We start from the raw sequence: 22,267 nt of genomic DNA, 5'->3' as shown, positions 1-22,267 counted from the left end.
GGCTCAGATAACGCCGTACACTAAGATAAATAAGGGTGAATTTCTCTGCCTTGGTCTCTTACAAATGAATCATTGTCCATCTTGTTAGAGGCTAGAATTGCAATTCCCACCCTTCGTTCCCCATGGTTTGGCAACAGGCCTCGTGTTCCTCCACTCTTCCGTTAGGAAATCTTGAGGCACTTTTCAAAAACATTGTGCAGCTGGCACTTGGGGAAACACAGGAAAAAAAAGCCAACATTTAATTATCTTTCCCAGCGCTTGGGAGCTGATGGTATGAGCCTCTTTCTCTGTGCGCCAACTTGCAAGGCAATGTTCTTTGAGGACTTGAAACACTTGCAGGTAAATAAAACTAATTACAGCTTCGTCATTACCCACCTCTAGGATATGTTCAGCCTTGTGTTCTCGATCCAGCTGCCGAGAAGTGGTGGAAATCAGACCTGCCAAGAGAGAGATAATCTTTGAGTTCCAAGCCTCATAGGAGTGGATGGCACAAATCGCTCTTCCAACTCGCCAGCCAGAGCCAGAGATTCCAGTGCCAATGTTACCCCTTAAGTAAATGGATGAAAAAGCAAGAGGACTGTGGGAAGAGAGCATTTCCTGACCCCAAACTAGCAAACTTCCCATGCTTGTGAGTAGAAGTGGTTTTACAATGTGGAAATGTTGCCTCCTGTTTCTCCGTTTTGAACATTGATCTCTAAATGTTACAGTATTTTGGGCAAAAGTTTGAAGTTCCTTTTTATGGAGGGGAAGAATATCTCTCCCAGCCAGCAGCTGGAAGCTGAAGCTAGATAAATCCAGGCTATAACGTACACATTTTTAACAGTGACAGTAATTAACCATTGGATTAGCTTTCCAAGGGATATGGTGGATTCTCCATCATTTGAAGTCTTTAGATCTAGAGTCGATGGCTTTCTAAAAAATATGCTCTAGCATGGGCTTGTTGCAGGGATTAGTGGGTGAAATTCTCTGGCCTGTGTTATGCAGGAGGTCAAACCAGGTGATCATAATGGTCCCTCCTGGCCTTTAAATCGATGATTTTCACAAGCAGCTAGCCAAGGAGAGCTGGATCCTGGTGGTGACTCCTCTCCTGTCTTAACAGTGATCCTGTTCAGAAGGGCTGCCAGCTCTGCATTGTTTTCAAAACCAGCTCTTCCAGCTGATGGAAATGTTATATATAATGCATGACTTTCTGACAATGAACAGCCTCCTGCCTGTGAGCTCTCTGTGTCACAGCCCTGGGTCTGCCACGGCCAGCAGTCACTGCTTGGTTTATTATGTATTCGTTATGGGTCAAATCCTGAGGGCCGTTACTCACGCAAACTCCAACTGAAGTCAATGGGAATTTGTGTGAACACTGAGTGAGGACCTCAGATTTGGACCGATAATAATACTTACAATAACCAATCATAATGCCTAGGGAGTTTGTGGAATCTCCATCACTGGAGATTTTTTAAGAGCAGGTTAGAGAAATACCTGTCAGGAATGGTCTAGATAGTACTTAGTCCTGTCGTGAGTGCAGGGGACTGGACTAGATGACCTCTCAAGGTCCCTTCCAGTCCTATGATTCTATGATAATGAACTATCATAGTAAGTGTAATTACAATCTATTGCACTTTCCATCTGAGAATCCCAAACAGCTTTCCAGGCATTCATGAAGGTGCTTTGGCACCTTTAATATCTCTGCAATGTAGATATTATTATGTCCTTATTCCAGATGGACAAATGGAAGCAAGGAAGGTTGAGGACCATGCACAAGGTCAGAGTAAGTCAGTGGCAGAACTGTGAATAGAATTCAGGGAGCCTGTCTGACAGTCCCCTGCTTTAAGACTAGACACCCTGTTACAAGGCAGTGTGGCCTAGGAGCCTGGACTAGGGCTCAGGAGACCTGGGTTCTAGTCCCAGCTCTGCTATTGGGCCTGTTGGGTGTCACTTCCCCTCTCTGTGCCTCAGATTTCCCATCTATAAAGTGAGGATAATGATACTGCCCTCTTTTGAAAAGCACTTTGAGATCTGCCATTGCAAAGCTAGGTATTATTATTATTTAGTATTTATAATAAGCATGACAAAAATGTTCTCTACTCCTTGTCTCTCTTTATTGGCATGACCGCTCTGCAGAGTGGGGAGAGCACAGGGTATGAGAGATTCCAGACGAGGCCATTGCTAAGGTGCATGTTTGGCTTAACAACCACAAAGGCACCTTTTTGAAACCAGATTGTTTCACGGGGTTGCCTGCCCTCAGTAAGCAGCTGTGTCCACTGGCTGGCCTCCCTGAACCTCACCCATTGTCTGCTACACAAATGCCAATTCCTGGTGAAATATCTCCATATGAGAAAAGTACCTTTGAAAATAAATGGGGAAAGATTAGACTTTACCTTGCATATTCCAGATCCCATATGGGAACAGACCTTGTATATTTTTCATATCCTACTGAATGTGTGTGTGTGATGCAGTGTTGCTAACTCCTGTGATTTTGAGACACATGGTGCTTTAAGCCCCAACTCCTGGAGTCGAATGATGATGTGAGAATCTCAGCTTTCATTTTTTTTAAAAAGTACGTTTTTAGCCCTCACAGTTAGGGATAAAAGCTTTAAAATGCGACTGCGTGTACCCCAAGGCTCAGGAACCAGAAGGCAAATTAAAGTAAACCCCACATATATAGTTAAAAACACTTGTGATTTTTAAGTTAATCTCATGATTTTTGAGGCTTGACCTCGGACTTTTGAACACGAATTGTTGAATAGTGTGCCTGGGTGGTAGTATATGTGTATATTTGTCAGCATGTGTGTGCCTATAGCAGTCTGTCTAGGGGATATGTCATTCTCACTGTGCTTACATCATCCCTTCTTTCACTCTACCACCTGTTGTCAGTTGGATTGCCTTTAAAAAGAGAGTGGAATGCGTCAAATGCCATTTGCAGGGGTGTCAAAACTGACAACACAAATGTTTTTATATCCTGTTTCTGATCCAAGGGTTAATACAGTTACTGGATAGATACTGTTGTTTTAAATTTGGTCATAGTTACTTTTGTGTACAAGTGTCTAAATGCCACAGGCAGCAGAAAATCGCATGTGGCTGCGAGAAACACCCTGCAGCTGTGGCAGCTGCCATTATAAACATTTATGCGATGCATTTAAAACAGTAAACCTGGTCTCCTTAATGTATCTTATAACAAGAGTAGCTTTCATAGATTCAGAGATATTAAGGTCAGAAGGGACCATTATGATCATCTAGTCTGACCTCCTGCACAATTCAGGCCACAGAATCTCACCCACCCACTCCTGCAATCAACCTCTCACCTATGTCTGAGCTATTGAAGTCCTCAAATCATGGTTTAAAGACTTCAAGGTGCAGAGAATCCTCCAGCAAGTGACCCATGCCCCATGCTACAGAGGAAGGCAAAAAAATCCCAGAGCCTCTTCCAATTTTCCCTGGAGGAAAATTCCTTCCCGACCCCAAATATGGCGATCAGCATATGGGCAAGATTCACCAGCCAGATACCCAGGAAAGAATTCTCTGTAGTAACTCAGATCCCACCCCATCTAAAATCCCATCACAGGCCATTGGGCCTATTTACCATGAATATTTAAAGATCAATTAATTGCCAAAATCATGTTATCCCATCATACCATCTCCTCCATAAACATATCGAGTTTAATCTTGAAGCCAGATAGGTCTTTTGCCTTAAGCCATAGCTTAACGGACTATGTTTGGATATATGTGATGGATTTCCCCCCCCCCAGTCATCATTTCTACATCTGAGCAGAGGTAGAAGAGCAAGAAGCAATAATACAGAAATCAAGGAGTCTTTGAATCTGCCCCTTGTCATAGAATGTAGCGCTAGAAGGGACCTCAAGAAATCATCAAAGCCTCCCCCCACGCTGGGACAGGAACAAACATGTCTATGAGAACAAGTAAGGCTCTGATTTAGCAAAACACTTTGGCGCATGCTTAAGTGCTTTGCTGAATCAGGGCCTAAATGCTGAGTCATAAGCAATGGTGCCTGCTGAGACTGCTGAATCCTGTAGCCATGGCTTACGTCTGACGAGATGGGATAGGTAGGTGGACGCAAGGTTGGTAAGTGGATGTGAAAGGGGGAACAGGGGTGAAATGGGTGCGGTGTAGTTGTAGTCATGTAGAGAGACAAGGTGGTTAAGGTGATATCTTTTATTGGACCAACTTCTGTTGGTGAGAGAGACAGGCTTTCGAGCCCTGAAGAAGAGCAACGTGTGGCTTGAAAGCTTGTCTCTCTCACCGACAGAAGTTGGTCCAATAAAAGATATTCCCTCACCTCGTCACAAAAAGTTAGTCACAAAAAGGAGGCCAGACAGAGATGGTGGGGGAACTGAAAACAAACCAGGTTCTGGCTAAGCATCACAGTAACAGAGAAATGAAGGAATAGAGGGTGGGTGGACTGGGTCCTACTGATCATCATTATTCTATGACACATGTATCACGTCCCAGGCTAACCCTTCTCCGTGGATAACGGAGGACCCCGCTCACCAGCACGGGCTGATTTTGCTCTATGTCCATAACTCCTGGGTACAATGGGGGGGGGTCTCTCTTCCATTGGCTTCTCTTTCTGACCCCAGGGCAAGTTCCACTAGGGCAAACTTGTTTCTGTGCCCCCCACCCCGGGCCCAGTCACAGCTAGTGATGCCTGTCCATGGTTTGCTAACCGGCCTGTCCTGAGCCCAGAAAGCGCGTGTGGTTAACGGTTCATTGTTCTAATTCCCAAACAGAGCTATAGCGCTGCGTGCCTGCCCAGACACACAAATGCAAAGTGTGTTCACACAACTCTGGCAGCTGAGCACTCGGAGCCCCAGAGGCGGAGGCTGGACACGAAGTTCAGGGGAAGCCGGGTGGAATTTTTTCTTTGTTGCCATTCTGTTAGGCACACTCTGAAATCAGAGGGCTAGAGTGGAAGGCAAAACCATTATGGAAGGGAAACTTCCATTAGCTTTTGTGCTCTGAAGAGATGTTTACACACAGCTGTTCGAACCACTTCCTCCTAGGAGCTGGAAAAAAGCACCCCCTCCCCCACTCCCCCCAGATAATTGTTGTTTTCCTTTCTGATTTGGCCAATGCTGAGCAGGCTTTCTAATGGGATTTGAAATCCACTCTGGATTTTTTGGCTGATTTCCTTGTCTGTGCCCCAGTGCACAATAATGGTTAAGGTACCTTGTCACGGTTTGGAAAGGCACAATGACTAGCCAGGAGGCTCGAGCTCCAGAGGCCAACGCAGCTCCTACACACAACATGGAGGTTAGATGCCACTGGAGCGGTTAACTCCCTCGAGCTCTTACTGCCTGGGTTAATCATTGAGCGGGGTGGCCTTTTTACAAAATCCCAGACAAGAGCCATCACAAACATGTTTACTCCTTGGTTGTCGCCTCCTCAAGGCTGGTCCTGAAGATCACTTGCAAACTAACTGAGGTCCTGTATCGTCTTTACAGTTCTTTTCCAGCTGGAAGAAAAGTTTGCAAGGCCAGGAATGCACAAGCCCTGTGCTTGCAGCCTGTCCGAGCCCACGTGCTGACAATGGAAACAGATCATTTCTGCCTGCAGCGACAGAATGCCTCCTGTTCATTGTCAGAATAAGGGGAAAGAAAGCCAGGCATGCTGGAACAGGAGCAGCAAGCAACTGTGCGTTGGTATCAGCCAACAGAAAAAAACAGCTTCTGCTGGCAGAGCTGGGGATAGGGTTCTGACCTCATGCCCAGCTCGGGCAAGAGCAGAACCCAAAGAGTTAACACAGAGAGCTCCAAGGTCAAGGGCACCTGAATTTTTCACCACAAGGCCCTGAAAAAGGAGAAGGTAGTTTGCCTAAAATCCTCTTTCTCCCTTCTGTTGTCCCCTTCCCTCTTTCATTTCCCCCCCCCCATGTGCTTTCTTGCTCTACCTCACCCTCTTTCTTTTATTCTGCTCTCCCATTTTACCCCCTCATTAGACCCTTCTCCCTCTTTCTTTCTTTTGGCACAAATTGTTAACAGCGACCATTGAAACGAACTGTCAAGGGCAATGGTGGATTCTCCATCTCTTGGTGTCTTCAGATCCAGACTAGATGCCTTTCTGGAAGATATGTTTTAGCCACACACAAGTTATTGGGCTCATTAAAGGGACAACTGGGTGAAAGATAATGGCCTGTGACATACTGGAGGGCTGACTAGACGATCTAACGGTCCCCTCTTTCCTTATATCTCCCTGTGATGGAATGCTCACCCCACACTAGACAACAAAGGGTTAATGTGGCCCAGGTGGGGTTAAGTAATGCAATAGGCCACATCTGAGGGAGGATGAGCCTTGATGAGCAAGCCCTGATTAAGGATGGAGCCCAGCTGAGTAGGAGCAGGTGGGGCTAGTATAAAGCAAGGAGGTTTACAGCAGAAAGGGGCTGCAGTGTGGAAGCCTGCAGTCATTCTCTGGGCTTAGAGAGGGAAAGGAGGAGACCCAGGGGGAGAGAGAAAGAACTGGGATCCTGGCCCTGAAGGAAGAGTTTACCTAGAAGGGTGGTCGAGCGGAAGCCTGATAGGGATGGAGTAGGAAAAGGCTCAGGGAAATGGCAGCAATGTTTGGGATGTTGCAGACTTTGGCTGGTGATTAGAGGGTCCCTGAGCTGGAACCCAGAGTAGTGGGCAGGCCTAGGTTCCCCTGCCAGGCACTGGGGAAGTGGCACAGCCTGGGCAGTGGATGGGAAGGCTGCCTGAGACAGTTCATGTGGAAAGACTGTGATATCCCAGAAGGGGGAAAACACATATCTTCACCAGGGTGAGTAAGGGCTGTGCAACTGGTCCCTAAAAAGTTACACCTGGGATGACATTAGCCCAGTAGGAACATGGGGACATTGGAAGTAACCAGGGGTCCATACATTCCAGCATCCTGTCTCTGACAGTGGCCAGTACCACACGCATGAAAGGAAGCTTCAAGAACCACCCCTAAGTGGACAATTCTGGACAAAGCTTGCCAGCAGGTATAAGGGATGGGGGTGCAGGAAGTCTGGCCTAGCAGTCACAGCTGGGCTGAGGTCTGCAAGAATCAGAGTCAGGCTGGAGATCAGAAGCAGTACTGGGTTAGAATCGAGAGGCAGGAATTGGGGTCGAAGTCAGGATGGAGACAGAGACCAGGTGAAGTCTGGCATTACAGCAGGCCAAGGTTTGTGCGGTTGCCCAGACAACTTCCTGGGGTTAAGTAGGGGCACTGGGCCAATCAGACACTGTCACTCTGGATCTCTTTGGCTGTACTTCCTGTACTATCCTCCATCCTGTCCCCTGGCTCTACTTCTCTATGGCCGCCAAGCGGCACTGTGGGAATATCTGCTGCTCCAGGCTCTGCAGACCTGGGTTCTAGCTGCCAGTCCCTTATACAGGGGACACTTCTTCCTAACCTGTTCATGATTCGCTTATTCCCCAAAGCATGACAATGTATATCCCTTATCTAATGTAAGATGGTTCCATCTAAGGTGACAGTGGATGCTCTCGTTCTCCATATAAATATCCAGCCCTTTTTTTTTTTAAATCATACTTAGCTCTTGGCCTCAGAGATGTCTTGTGACAGTGAGTTCCACAAACTGATTATGCAGTGAGTGGAAGAAGTGTGTGGAGATGACCTATTGCTCCAAGTACTGTTCCTTTAAGGATGCCAAGTAAGATGCTGATTGCACTGAATTTCAGCATTTTGAGTGAAGTCAGCAGTGAGTGCTTTCCATGATGAGAATGGTTTCCCTGGTATCAGGGTCACCCCTGACATCATCAGATCTGCCCTGCATATTGCTGATTAGGAGTGAACACAGTCTTCACGGCTGTAATTCATTTGGAAAGAAGCAAATGCTTTCCAGCGTTCTTTAGAACCATGGTTTGTCTTTGAAGAGAGGGATCTCCTGTGCTCAGGTCAACCGAGGTCACTGCAAAGGTGATCCGAGCGAGGGGTGGTTTCATAAGCACCTCTTTGGCTTGTGTCTCCAGTTCCTAATTCCAAGAGTCAAATCCAGGAATGTGAGATTTGGTAATAAAAGCCGGAGGATTTGCAGCTGGAACAAACCCGCGCATGTAAAGGCTTGTCACAGGAGCATGGGGATAGAAACCCAAGACTTATTCCGGCTTCAGCTTATACAAGGACTTTAAATCCAGTCTCATCTGCAAGTCAGTGCTGTATGCAGCCCTCTGTTTAGAGGTGACAAAGAAAAATCCACCCCACGAGTATTGCCAGCATCATGTAACGACACTGCACTATTGATGTTACAACAGTCAGCAGTTTCCTAAACCTTTTGCAGTCAGATGGGCAACGTGTGCTCAATGGGACCGAGCAGAAAACAGGTGTATTAGATCTGGGTTAAAACAAAGCCCAAAATCAAGGGGGAAAGACTGGGGATGTTATACGCCAAAGCAGCCCATGAGCAAATATGTTGTTGCTCAGATGTCCTTCTTAAAATCAAAGTCTGAAGACCCACAAATGACATTGATTACTGTGTCTGTAGGAGGATGTCACAGAAGACAACATGCTGAGCATGATTGGCAGGTGCTGCTTGCTACAGGGTCATTATAGACAGGCGGCTTCACGGCTAGACTTTCAGCCTCGCCTCCTCCAAGACAAAGATATACATATCTTTGGGGGGGGGAGGGATAGCTCAGTGGTTTGAGCATTGGCCTGCTAAACACAGGGTTGTGAGTTCAATCCTTGAGGGGGCCATTTAGGGAACTGGGGCAAAAATTGGGGATTGGTCCTGCTTTGAGCAGGGGGTTGGACTAGATGACCTCCTGAGGTCCCTTCCAACCCTGATATTCTATGATATCTGAGGGCACACAGCTACTGCAAGTCATAGAGAATATCAGCTGTCCTCTGAAAAGGCAGAGCTGGAGAAAATTATGCCTACCTTTAAGCATAAACCCACAGTGATCTTCAGGTACTAGGCTCCCAGCTGCCTCCTGTTCAGGGGATTTTTATAGCCAATGTAGCTAACTTACAAGACCACACACCATTTGAGCTCACAGCACTAAAGCAGAAAGTGACCTTTTCCTCCCTGAGAATAAGGTGCCCATAAGTCTCAAAGCACCCTTAGATCTGCACAGAGGGAATGGGCTGGGAGCCCAGCTGATAGGTAGCAGATAAGGAGAATGGATTCAGAGACAGGCATGTTCCCCAGCCCTGGTCTCCTGAAAGGAGGAACTCAGGTTTAAAGAGGGAGGGGAGCAATGTCTGCAAGTCTTTCTGGTTCCCTCCATGGTAAGAAACACACAGGGAAAGAAATCGGTTTCTGGAAGCAGTAGCCCCTCTGGATACAGGAACCCAGTAGTAGCAGAGAGCTCAGAGATGGAGGATGTTTCCGATGAAGAGATACTGGCTGAGTGAGTAGTTGGGGAAGGGAAGAAGATACCAGTTTTCTGAGGCAAAGTGGATACCACGTATTCTACATTTGCTTGTCTTCAGGACAAGTGACCAAAACCACCCTGTAACTCTGACATCCTCATTCCCTCCATAACACCCCCTCTCCACTTGCAAACTCCCCATACACTAGAACACAATTTACATCAAAGAATGACTTCTAAATACTAGGCATATCCAATGTAGATGTCTGCAAAAGTTTCCAGCTAAAACTATGACCCACAAAAACTCCACTGCACCATCTGCTAGGCTGGGCTGGGGATATTCCATTGCCAGAGGCAGGAAGCTCTCATCTTCACTGTGTTTATTCCCTCTTCTTATTAAACAATAACCTTTGTTTATTACCCCTCTTCTCCACCCTCTCTCAGGTATCTGAGAAGGGGGACAGGGTTGAATCCTTTATACTTGCTCTATGCTGTCTGGGAAAGCCCCTTGTTAAGGGGTCATTCTTAGGGGGGCCCTTTCTGTTCCGTGCAAACCTTGTAGCTCTGAGAGAATGACTTAAAGGGGACTATCCCTCCACAGAACAGCTCCAGTGTGGGTTGCATCTGCTAGTGTGTCTCAACTCCGAACAGGAGGAACCTCCCTCTAGGACTGAGAGGTGGAGCGTAACCTCTGTGGCCCCTGCAATTCTTGGCTTCTCTGAGACCACCAGCAAAATGACAACTGTGGGGAGGGGGCCCTCTGTCCACAGGGCACTATACTGAGACCTGCCCATCTCAGCTCAGGAGAGCACCAGAAACCTTATCAAGAAAAGAGCAAGTAAGAATATAGTAAATGAAAGCAGCAATTCTCTTTCCCAGGCAAGGCACCTGCACTCTTAAGATCTGCAGTGCCCTGTGGTGGACGGGCTTGTTTGAACATGTTATCTCCTGCTGCCACATCTCATAGCATGGGGTGAGGGTTAGAAGCTGATTGGTTGTTACAGGTGATGGGGTTCTTGCTAAGGGCAGAGAGTAAATTAACCTTTCTTTATAGACAACGTTATCAGTAAAGGTGAGGGAATTCAAATGCCAGATGGTTACAAAACCTTTCCGGGGCTAGGCCTGGTGCGCTAGCAAGAAGGGGTTGGGTTTGGGTTGGCTATACTCATGCCCTTCCTGGCATTCCCAGCAGATAAGGACTGAATGGGCATGGAGTCTGAAACACCACCTAGCCTTTGGAGGTGGGGGCCCTCCTGGCTGGGGGAGGTAACACAGAGGGTTTGTGAGTGCAGTGTGGCTAAGGAGAGGTTGCTGTCTGTTGTGTGGGTCAGAAGATGCCTTCAGTACACAGAGCTCTCAGTCTGACCCAGCACTAACCTCGCAGTGCAAGCCAAAGCCCAGTATGCCTGGCTCTCTCCCGCTAGCTGCCAGAATGCATGGGCATTGCTGACAAGGTGAAGCTGGGCTTGTGGGGGAGGACTGTGTTGATGGGCATCAATCTACCAGGCCCTCCTGCTGGTTGATTTTCAGAACGGTGTCTGGCTGGTGCCTGAGTGCAGCTATGGGAGGGTCTTAACCAGAAATGGGGAGAGGGTGAATTATGGACTGATGTGGGGCAGGGACCTTTAGGGTGCATTCTGTACTCGGGTGGTCATTCCCTCTCTATGAGATGTGGGGGCATTTCAGCCTGGTTGATCCTTGAGACTGAATCTTTCTGATTTGTTTCCAGTGCCACTGTAACATAAACTCGTATTTGTCCATTGAACAAAAGCATTTTACTAGGGAGATGATGGGCTATGTATTTCTGGAGACCTAGACTGTGGTGTTCTTCAAGTTTAAGAAGTTTCCTTCTAAGTGTGCTGTTGGCTCATGACTCTGAAACCTTTGTGCCGACTCTCATCTCTTCAGTATTTGCTCAAATTGCATGACTAACAACAATAGACTCTGTGGCTTCCGCTTGAAATTACTCATAGCTCGTAACTGAAGAACATAAAGAAAGTAAAGACTCCCAGTCATGTCCAGTCACAGACACTTCTGCCTCAGCAAATTCAATCACTCAAAATATTCTTCTGTCTTTGAATGTTGGGGTGATCTCAGAGTAAGTGTGGTAGAATTTGGAAGCGATCACTGGTTTTGGAATGTAAACCCTTCTAGAACCTTTCATGGTCTTTCCTCCATTTAGTAAAGAGAGAGAGAGAGGCGTTTTTTGCCTTTGAAAAAGCATGTAGAATAAAGAGCTAGAATATTGGAAAAAACTCTTCAGAGTGTGTTAAAAGCTCTAGAGGATTCATGGTGCCAGAAACTTCTCTGGGCCCTTTTCCTCTCTCTTAAAATGTAGGTAAAGTCACGCATTTTGCAGTGAATTTTTTGTGGTTGTTTCTTGCACAACTATGATGGCTTTCACTGTCCGGAGAGGGTCAAGTAGATCCCCATCTCAAACACACTATAAATCATCACTGACGACAAAGATCAGGATTCCGCCTTCCACCACTTTCCAGCCATCGGTAGCCTCAGGATGAGACACAAGAAGATTGTATTTGTAGCCACTTTAGTGGGGCAACCAACACGTTCCCTTCCTCATCGTGAAATCAGCATTGTGTAAACTGTCTACAGCCCAGAAATTTAGACAAGCTGTGACTTTATCTGGCAACAGCAATCAATGTCTTCTTTTTAAATTCTGTATATACTTGCATGTAAACCTAGGGGTGCATACCAATGTTTCCAGGCAATCGTTTTCGTTTTGGATGACATGCAAGTAAAGGGGAAGAGAAAGGAAGCTAGATCAAGTTTGGAAGCAGGTCCTCTCACTGCTCCCAAGCTCTGAGTTTAAAGAAGAGTCCTCCCACCAAGTGATAAGGTCACCTCTCATCAGATGCACACAACCCCTGAGATGGAGAATACAGAGAGAGGGACAGGAGATGGCTTATATGTGAGTCACGCATTTTTTGTTTGTGTACAGACATTTCCCTTCGAGGTGAGTCAGCTCATTTGGATTTTAGCCTGGTTGTTCTAATGTAAAATTAAAATATTGTTTTTATGTGGATGCTGCAACTCTCTAGCAGAGTGCATAGTTACCAGGGGTGCAGAGGAATGTAGAGCTGCAATTGCTGAAGAAGACAGATGGTTGGGAGGACTCCGTGATATTATCCAGCATGTCACCATTTGTGGCCAACATACAGTACCATCTTACAGGGAGTACAAAAAGAGTCTCTACTGAAACCTGGAGGTTCTTACCATTTACTATACTATACTATACCTGCCTCCCCCACATGGTCAACCCTACAATAGCTCAACATCTTAACAAGCCAGGGAAGGGGTTACTAGAGACTGATGAGCAACACACATTGCCAAGAGCCAAGTTAGTTTCACTTGCCTCTTCAGTACATCCAGCTGCCGTAGCATACCGAGAGCAAGGAACATTAACCTGTTGCATTATCCTGGTACTGCCATGCCAGACTCATTTAATCAACCCCATACCATAGTCAGATTCTTTGCCCTCCTTGCGCCAGTTCCCAAGAGCTGATATAGTGAGAGGCCTGGCAGAGCTTTCATTTTCAGACCGGCCCCATGTCAGACTACCATAATTTGGGGAAGCTGTTTACACTGAGCATCAGTGGGCTTTGGAAGGCTCTCACAGATCTGGCAATTAATGCTGAGATAAAAGATGTAGTCTGGAGTGATGGCAGAAAGAGGCTGAGTCAATACTGGTTTCAGAGTAGCAGCCGTGTTAGTCTGTATTCGCAAAAAGAACAGGAGGACTTGTGGCACCTTAGAGACTAACCAATTAATTGGAGGATAAGCTTTAGCAATAGCACTGGCGAACCAGAGGAGTCCCCAGGTATAACAGAATTTGTTTTTATTGAGCCTGTCGTAGGGTGATCATCCTGTTCTATAACCAAAGAGTACCTTCCAAAAGGACACTTCCTGCTGGTGCCGATACACTTGCCACTGGCTTACGCTGCTCAGTGGGGCAGTTGATTGTAAATATTAAAAACAAATTCTTTGTGTCTCTTTGATGCTCTCAAAGAGGTAAAACAATCTTGTTTCTTTCTGAGAGCCACTTGGCTGCAGATAAAGATTGTTACAGCTTGTGGGAGTGCCAGTGACAGACAATCGGCCTCTTAGCAGACACTGTACCTGAGGATTTGGATATTTGAAAGAAGTCACCATTAAACTGCCCTACTTCATCAGAGGCCAGCTGTAATTTAGCAGCTGTGCACTCTCCTGAACTGAGTATGCTCTGTGCAACACTCCATGTGTGCTATGGAGACACTGAGGCTGTTTAATCCTTACCTGTGACAGGATTAATGGTGAAGAACCCTTGAGGATTTCCATTTACGATTTGGAAAGTCAGCTTCCCTGCAGAGCTGCTGTCTGGGTCCCTGGCATCAAGCTGAAGGACAGAGGTATTCATGGGGGAGTTCTCCATGACAGAGGCATAAAAGACTGGTCTCGACATCTGGGGCGGGTTGTCATTGATGTCGGTGACTTCAATATAAACTTCGGTCACAGAGGACAGAGGAACTGAACCTCTGTCAACAGCTAACACTGTCAGCCAATAGTGAGAGGTAGATTCTCGGTCCAGTGGTCCCACAGTCTGAATTGTACCTAGGAGAATTACCAAAAGCTCTTTCAATGGATTCCAAGAACTCCAATAAACTTGCACAACAATCCCCTTAAAAACTCTGGGCTGGAATTTGTGTGTGGTCCACTAGCAGTTCTGTGTTACCATGCAGGAGATCTGAGTCTCAGCACTGGATCTGGTGCATGAGGTCAGGCTTATCTCGGAGATGAAGCTTGCATACCTTGGGGTTCTAGGGTGGTGGAGGGGGAGAAAAAGGGTTGAAATGCTGCAGCAGTAGACCCTGATGACTGAAGTGAGTCATGATTTAATACTCTATCAGTCCAGGTGAACAAGGTGCACGCAAACCTCACTCTGCTGTGGGGCCTATGGCTGGCCCAGGCAGCCCTGGATGTGGGCAATGAAAACCAGGACGGGGGCAGGGAAAGTGTGTCTGGGACATATACCAATCCCAAGTATCCCTGAGCAGCTGCAGGTAGTGGGGCTGTTATGGGACTTTGGCTGCTCTTGCAAGGTATCTTCCCCTTGCAGAGCCCCTTAGGGAGGCAGGAGGTCCACACATTGGTGAATTCCCATTGGGAGCAGCTGCCACTGCTAGCGCATGGGGTTGCACGTTGCACTTCCCTGCACAAGCAAGGGTGATTTGAGCTTACGGACTTTGCAAACAGAATACAGAAAGGTTCCGGTGGGTCAAAATTCAGACCAACCACAGGATGTCATTTAAGCCAACCTTCACGGTGCCCCTTGACATACCCTTACACTGGCCTGTCATTACCTGTGTCCTCTTCAATGCGGAAGACAGCCAGGCCAGTGCCCTCTCGGATGAAATATTGGAGTTCTCCATCCTGCCCCTTATCTCCATCCTGAGCTGTTACCATCATCACCGATGTACCCTCGGGACTGTTCTCCTGCACCCCACCGCTGAACACAAAGAAGGCAAAGCGAGGAGGGTGTAGGTTCTCGTTGATGTCAAGGACATCAACCGCCACGTGGCAGAATGAAGAGCGAGAGATGGGCCTCCCGCCATCGCTGACTTGTATGGTCAGATTGTAAAAGTTCCTCATCTCATAGTCCAGCTCTTTCTCCAGCCAGAGAGCCCCCGTCAGCCTCTCCATGTGGAATGTCCTCTCCTCATTGTTGATAAGGCTGTATTTTAGCTCTCCCCCAGAGCCAGCATCAGGATCAAAGGCTTCCAGGAAGAGCAGAATGGTCCCCAGGGGCAGGTCCTCAGGGACCTTCACATGGTTCAGGGCTGGGATGCAGTGTGGGGAGTTGTCATTTACATCTTCCAAAGTCACAACCAGATCAGCGACTGAAAACAGCTGGTGGCCCATTCTAGGCTGGTCCCTGGCTTCTATTTTTAGCACGTAGCGAGGCCACAATTCTCTGTCCAGGGGGCCAGTCACTGTCACCTCCCCGGTGACACTGTTAATGACGAATTTATCAGTGGGGGTGAGGAGGGAATATTTTACCTTCCCATTGTCATCCATATCAGCATCTTCTGCTTTCACCTGTGCTATAACTGTCCCTGTTGTTACATCTTCTGGTATCACCACCCCATATGTACCTGGTGGGAATTTAGGAGCATTGTCGTTGGCATCCAGCACATTCACCGCCAAGAGTTTCCATGATGACCTCTGAGGAGTGCCAAGGTCATACACAGTAATGTTAAGGATGTAGAAACTGGTTCGTTCATGGTCTAAAGGTGAGAGAACTTGGAGGAGACCCATCTCCATGTCAATTGTAAAACAACTGTCCTCATTTCCATCAGTGATCACATAGACCAGTTTGCCGTTAAAGCCAGTGTCAGGGTCAACAGCTGCAAGGTCAACAATGGTTGAGTTGACTAGGGCAGTCTCTATGATATCGATAGACCTTGGAAAGTTGTCATCAAACTGAGGTGAATGATGATTCACATGATACTGGTTCACAGAGGTTTCCTCCTCCAAGCCTTGGTCCTTAGACAGAGACTTGATGGAGTGGATTATATTCTCCGTCAGCTGCTGCAACACCCCCGTCTCCTCACACTGCATGTGGACTGGGAAGCCAGGGCTGACCACAGTGATGTTAACAGATGTAGGTGAAGCATAGTTCTCTCCATCTGTTGCAGTTATTTTCAGCGAGTAGAGGGGTGACTGCCCAGCAGGAAGATCTCTGAGAGAGGTTCTAAGGGAAATGACTCCAGAGACAGGATTCAGGTCAAAATGCTGAAGCTCATTGCCAGACGTGATTTGGTATCTTACGTGCTGCAGTTCATCTACATCAATGGCAGATACTGTGACCACGGGGTGCCCAATAGATAAGTCCCATGGGATGCTTCCATTGCAGTTTGCCTTCTCGAATACTGGGGCATTGTCATTCAGGTTGCTCAGAATGAGGGAAACGTAAACCTCGGTCTCGTGGCGGAAGGGGGATCCCCAGTCTGATGCCCACACACGCAGATGGTACCATCTCTGCATCAGTTCATAGTCCATTGGCTTGGAGGTGGAGATGATGCCTGAGTATGGGTCAATGACAAATGGAACTTCTTTCTTGTTGGCTATGGTGTAGGTGACAAAGCCGTTCTCCCCATGGTCATGGTCTGTAGCCATCACTGTTAAAACACTGGTGCCAGGCAGGACGTTTTCATCAAAGGTGCCATGATAGGAAGACTGAGTAAAAGTTGGAGCATGGTTGTTGCAATCAATGATATCAATGGCAACAGTGGTGTAGGCCTGGCTGTTGGCCGTTGTAACTTCAAGTTCAAAGTGAGACTGGTCTTGGAAGTCCATCGTTCTGACTGTAGTTATGAGCCCAGTTTGAGGGTTGATTTTAAACCCTGTGCTGTCCAGAGTGGGTCTCAAAATATACTTCAGATTTGGAAAGACTGGGGTGATTTTAGCCATAGCAACTTGGCTCCCAGGTGGGGAAAATTCACTGAGCTGGACTCTGTACACTTCCTGCTGAAATCTGGCAGAGACATACTTGGAAGGAGGTATGTGGATAATTCTAATCTGTGAGCACAGAGGTGGTTTGCTCTTGTCCTTGGCCTGCAGACTTAGATTGAAACCAGAGGGATTAGCCAACCAATTGATCTCTTTGGTTGACACAATCATGAACTCATTGCTCCCAACAAAGGATTTCATGGCTTTGAAATGCCTTCCTGGATCTCCGGCTACAATATCAACTGAATCGATCCCGGGTTCTGAACCACTAGCTTCCACAAACAATGTAGCGTAGAGGAGGTCCTCAGCTGAGTCAGCTGGTGTCACCGTCACTGAGGCAATAGCTGGGGGCTTCCTGGCAGATGGCTCCACTTGGACCACCAGATTAGCTAGGTTTCCGAATCCATTGCGCTCGGAGATTTTTCGCATTCGGTCCACAGCCAGGACCTGCAGCTGGTGTTTCCCTCGGTATGTACCATTCAGCCTCCTGGCCGTCATCACTACTCCGCTGGTGGGGTGCACCATGAACAAGTGTGAGCGGGTGTGGAGGGCGTAATAGAACTCTGCATTCTGACCCAGGTCAGCATCCGTGGCACTGACCACGCTGATGGCAGTTTTCGGAGGTGTGTCTTCTCTGATGGTGACTTTGTACGAGGGGGGTGAAAAGAGAGGTTTCAAGTCATTCCTGTCCAGAATGTGGATCAGCACTTTGGCCCACGCTTCATAGGCAAAGGCTTTCTCTGTGGCTTGAATTATCAACATGTAATTGTCTTTGACCTCCCTGTTTAAAAGCGCCGTGTTCCCGCTCCTCATTCTGATCCTCAAGAAGCAGAAATCCCCAACCGTGTGCTCCTCGGTTTTAAAGAGACCGTCGCTGTCCCCAGAAGCTATTGTGTACCTGATGGCCCACTCTGGGTCTGTCACGTAAATGCCCATTTTGACATAGCTCTCTATATAGGTCTTGGGGGCAGAATTCTCATAGATTGTGGCGTTATAAAAGGGATGGGTAAAATGTAAGGGGGAGGAGTTGCCTTTCTCAGAGCTCCCCAAGCAGGCCAGACAATGCATCAGAAAACAAGCAGAGCTCAGGACACGCTTCTTTGTAGCAAATTCCATGGTGTGTGAGGCGGGGTGTCTCCTTGGGCCCTGAAGTGAGGCAAAGAACAAACAATTAGTGTGTTAGCTAACATGGATGGGGGCAGTTATATTAAATCTCGCATGTTGCAGCATGAGAGAAGATGCAACAAAAACTAAGGATGTGATTGAACTATGCATTATGCTCACATCCAGCAGGACCTGATTTAAAGAACCATGATCACTCTCTAGGAAATGTCACAAAATAGGAACACAGGAATTACCAGACTGGATCAGAACCATGGTCTATCTAGTCCAGTGTCCTGTCTCTGACAGTGGCCAGCACCAGGTGCCTCAGGGAAACCCCTCCGCTGGGAGATGTGGGACAATCTGCCCTAATCTCATCCTAATCCCTAATAGCTAGAGATTGCATTAAACCTTGGTGCATGAGGTTTTCTGTCCCTTCCAAAACTCTCTTTTTCAGCAGTAGCTATTATAACTCAGGGTCACCTTTTTCTTCCTATAAACGTTCAGTCCTTCTTTGAACCCTGCTGAGGCAATGTCCTGTATTTTACTGAACCCTTGCTGAGCTGTTGTGTGCTTCCTCTTGCTGAATACCAAGACACGAGTGTTTCTGCAGTGGCTACAATCCTAGTGCCCCTGCTGCCAGGTTCCTCCACTGGCATTGCACCCAGGTCTGTGGAGCAATAACGCTATCATCATGAATGTAACTCTCACAAAGACGTGACTGTGACGTCACTGAAGGAATGGGGCGGCAGATGTGTCGTTAATATGGAGAAATGTTATTAGTGAGGGTGACAATGGTTTATAAATGGCCAGGGTATTTTTTATGAAGCTAGATGAATGCTTGTCTCTTTGCATTAAGGGATGAAACTGGGGATATTCACTGATAATTCAAGCTATTTATAGGCGCCTCTATTTCCCTTGGATATCCCAGGAGATCACAATCTGGGACTGTTCCTTCCTCTTTTAAATTCAAATTGCATATCAAGTACCAATACCTGCCAGTTGTTCGGCACCTTACTAATTTAAACAAGAAGGACTTGTTTTTCCAGATGCTTTTTCAAGATTCATCTCTTTAAAAGATGGGACTGGTTCAACTTCCTAGTTAAACCAAACATTCGGAACAAATGATCTGAACCCAAGTTTGTGCGCATGTGTGTCAGCTTCTCTTGCTGAGATGGCCAATAAAGAGCTAGACACTATCATTCACACCCAGCCTTCATGAATAAGTAAAAGCCTGTCATCCAGCAGTCTGACTGACTGGAACAAGACAACTGAAGTTTAGCTTTTGCATATAGATTCATAGATATTTAGGTCAGAAGGGACCATTATCATCATCTAGTTTGACCTCCTGCACAACGCAGGCCACAGAATCTCACCCACCCACTCCTGCAAAAAACCTCTCACCTATGTCTGTGCTACTGAAGTTCTCAAATTGTGGTTTAAAGACTTCAAGGAGCAGAGAATCCTCCAGCAAGTGACCCGTGCCCCATGCTATAGAGGAAGGCGAAAAACCTCCAGGGCCTCTTCCAATTTGCCCTGGAGGAAAATTCCTTCCCGACCCCAAATATGGCGATCAGCTAAACCCTGAGCATATGGGCAAGATTCATCAGCCAGATACTACAGAAAATTCTTTCCTGGGTAACTCAGATATGTGGCTTGGGTCACAGGAAAGTGCAAATATCAGAATGAGAAGCAAAAGCCAATGTCATGTGGATTTGGTACAGAGCTGGCAAAGTCTTTACTGCTATAAAACTCGACACTCACTGAGTCCTGAGCAAACGATGCAACACACATGTGCTTAAAAAACCCTCGTAGGACAAGGCCAATCTATCAAGAGAGACATGCAGTTTCTTCTAAGCCTGAGAGCTGTGGTAGAAGAGCTGCTTGTTACTTAAGAGAGCGCAAGAGTCTGGCAGCGTGTAGGGACTTGTCTGAAGCTGCTCCTTTACAACATTGTCATGGCGGAAGCTAGAAGGAGGACATGTGGGTGTGTTTGAGTGTGTGTGTGTCCTATAGGTCTGCAAAGCAGGAAGAGTTTCTTGTCTCATACAATCCATGTGAGGAGAGTAAGCCAGCATTTTTTAAAAAGAGTGAAAGAGACAGACATCACTTAAGAAGGCAGGATTTTCCAAATGGCATCAGACCATTAACCTTCATTTCTGGTATCTTTTCTCTAGCAGGGCCAATGCCGAATGCTTTAGCATATGGCAGAACATTCCTCCTGACTCCCGCCGTTATTAACCTATGCCCTAAAGCATTCAATTTAATTACCCTTATCTCAGCGCGCACAACTACTGATATTATGTTTACATACATAACTGTAGCCGAATTCTAACCCCACGTGTGTGTTTCTGCAATTCCCATTAAAGTCAATAGGAGCTGTGTTTGCAAACGTAGAAGCAGAATTTTGCACTTAGCCATTACTAGAACGTTCCCTTCCCTTCTTGCTCTCCTGAAATAGCAATTAAATTCCTACAGATTTTTTTCCCCCTTTTCATTTTGTGAGTGGACAATAATCCTGGTTTTCAAACTCTCCCACCTGTGGGCCCAAGGGAAGCACAGTCACTGAAGCCAGAGGGTCTCTAACATTTTCATTCTACTGACCACTTCCTAAGAGAGCTGCTCATGGACTCACCTGCCTTTCCAACACCTCTCGCTCCCACTGCTTTATCCTCCTGAAAATTCCTTTCTGCAGATTACAAGGAAGGCATCCATGGACCACACTGTGAGAACTACCAAGCTAAGATTCATTTGGGACAAAGCCCTATAGAATTTAATAGAAAACAGTAATCTTTCTGGGTTTTTTTTTTATCCATTCTATAGAATGTAATGGAGAATCTATCTCTTCTATTGGATGATGTAAGACATCTATAGAAAAGAGAACATCCTGTGTCAAATTCAATAGGTTTGCAGAATAATTTCTATAACCCCTACTAAATATCTATGGCACCCATTGGTGTCTTCCTTATTAAATTTGATTGGACTTCTCCAAAAGGGGAAGCTCTGAAGCTGAGCATGCAGGAAAATCATAGCGCAAATAACACTGCTGTGCTCTTATATCCCTAACCTAGTCACACCGTCACGTTGTCTTTTAGTTTATCTTTGGGCAGGAGTAACGAGACACATAGAATTTAAAGAGCGGATGGTGTCAATGTTATTAAAAAAACAGCCTCTTCCAGTGAAGTGTTATGAGGCCATCCTTTCGCTTTCACCAGAACTCTTACTTTCCAGTGCAAGGAGATGACTCAATGGAATTTCCATTTATTCTGTTCTCCCTTCAGGTGTGGCAGAGTACCTTGGCTTCCTCAGTGCTGGGTAGGCTTTAGGTTTAAGCTTTAGCCACATTGGTAGGTTCAGACAGATGGTTTCTGGAGCTTCCAAGGGTGAGGTCAGCCTTTACTTAGGTAAGGTGATGGAAGGGAAAGGAACCAGGGACATCCTGGGAGGGCTCTGTTTCTCTGACAAAGCTTTCATATAATTCGGGCAGTAAAGATCTCCCCAGAGCGTATGAGGTGGAACTAGCTGGGGATCTTTTTTTCGGTAGGTGGGAATAGGAAAAGAGGATGAGGAAAAAAAACAGGTGACAGATGTGTAGACATGTTGGTTAATGCATTACTGGATGGTGCTCGGCTACTGCAGAGCGGAGCATGGAATAGAATAGAATAGAATATGGTGCTCCTTAAGATAGGGTGTGCTGCAAGTCCGTCCAAGTTCACTTCCTCCTTCTTAAGAGAAAGGTTCTGATGTGAAGAGACTGTGTGTTCTAGGGGTCCGTCCACTGGTGCCAAACTTCAAGCATAGGAAGCAGCAGATTTTTTAAACAAATCTGAACACAAAAAAACCTTAACTATCTCGGAATCTGGCTCTAAAATCCTTAAGATGCCTCCACTCAGATCTCTAGCTTCAGCTCTTTCCTAGGAGCTGTAGTCACTGTGTTTGTCCCGCGGCTACTAAACTCCCTAGTGTAGGTTCACCCTTTTATAGGAACCTTTCCCAGCATGTGTAACGCCGACAGATCCCGGTCATGAGCGGGCAGGATTGAACCAGCAACCTTGGGAGCTTAGTGCCTGAGCCTCTAATGAGCTCAAAGCCAACTGCCTAGTAGCTAAGGCTGTAGAGAAGACTCATTTTATCTCTCTCTCTCTCTAAGTGGTCTCGGTGTCACTAGATGGGACAGACCACCACACCCAGAAGGTGTGTGGGTTACACATGTTCTTCTGGTAGTTGGAAACAAGCAGCGGCAGCCCTAAGGTGGCCATTTTGCATCTGATTTCTCTAGGCTGCATTTCCTTCCCTTCCATATTTAACGTCTGTTATGGTTTTCCCTGCTTCCCTTTCTTTCTCATTCCTGAAGAAGTGGC

The 22,267-nt window shown here is 46.6% G+C and overlaps 1 protein-coding gene and 1 long non-coding RNA gene across 5 annotated transcripts in view; one reads left to right on the top strand and one right to left on the bottom strand.

Annotated features, from left to right (window-relative positions):
- The window catches only part of FAT2 (FAT atypical cadherin 2), an 83,849-nt gene that overhangs the window by 50,739 nt on the left and 10,843 nt on the right, over positions 1-22,267 (bottom strand). For all 4 annotated transcript variants that reach the window (XM_073355298.1, XM_073355301.1, XM_073355302.1 and 1 more), the window contains exons 2-4: positions 14,657-17,951; positions 13,593-13,907; positions 376-437 (exon numbers count right to left, since the gene is read on the bottom strand). In XM_073355298.1, coding sequence (XP_073211399.1) covers positions 376-437; positions 13,593-13,907; positions 14,657-17,921 — 3,642 coding nt within the window. In that variant the 5' untranslated portion in view covers positions 17,922-17,951. The remainder of the gene's footprint in view (positions 1-375; positions 438-13,592; positions 13,908-14,656; positions 17,952-22,267) is intronic.
- LOC140915540 (uncharacterized) overlaps positions 388-22,267 on the top strand; it is a 43,941-nt gene continuing 22,061 nt past the window's right edge. The window contains exon 1 of the long non-coding RNA XR_012160194.1: positions 388-628. This is a non-coding gene — a long non-coding RNA (uncharacterized lncRNA). The remainder of the gene's footprint in view (positions 629-22,267) is intronic.

The sequence above is a fragment of the Lepidochelys kempii genome, chromosome 8, assembly GCF_965140265.1.
Source record: "Lepidochelys kempii isolate rLepKem1 chromosome 8, rLepKem1.hap2, whole genome shotgun sequence".
In the NCBI taxonomy this organism is placed as follows: Eukaryota; Metazoa; Chordata; order Testudines; family Cheloniidae; genus Lepidochelys; species Lepidochelys kempii.
Note: the sequence above shows the minus strand (reverse complement) of the source record. Positions and strands in the feature narration are given on the sequence as shown.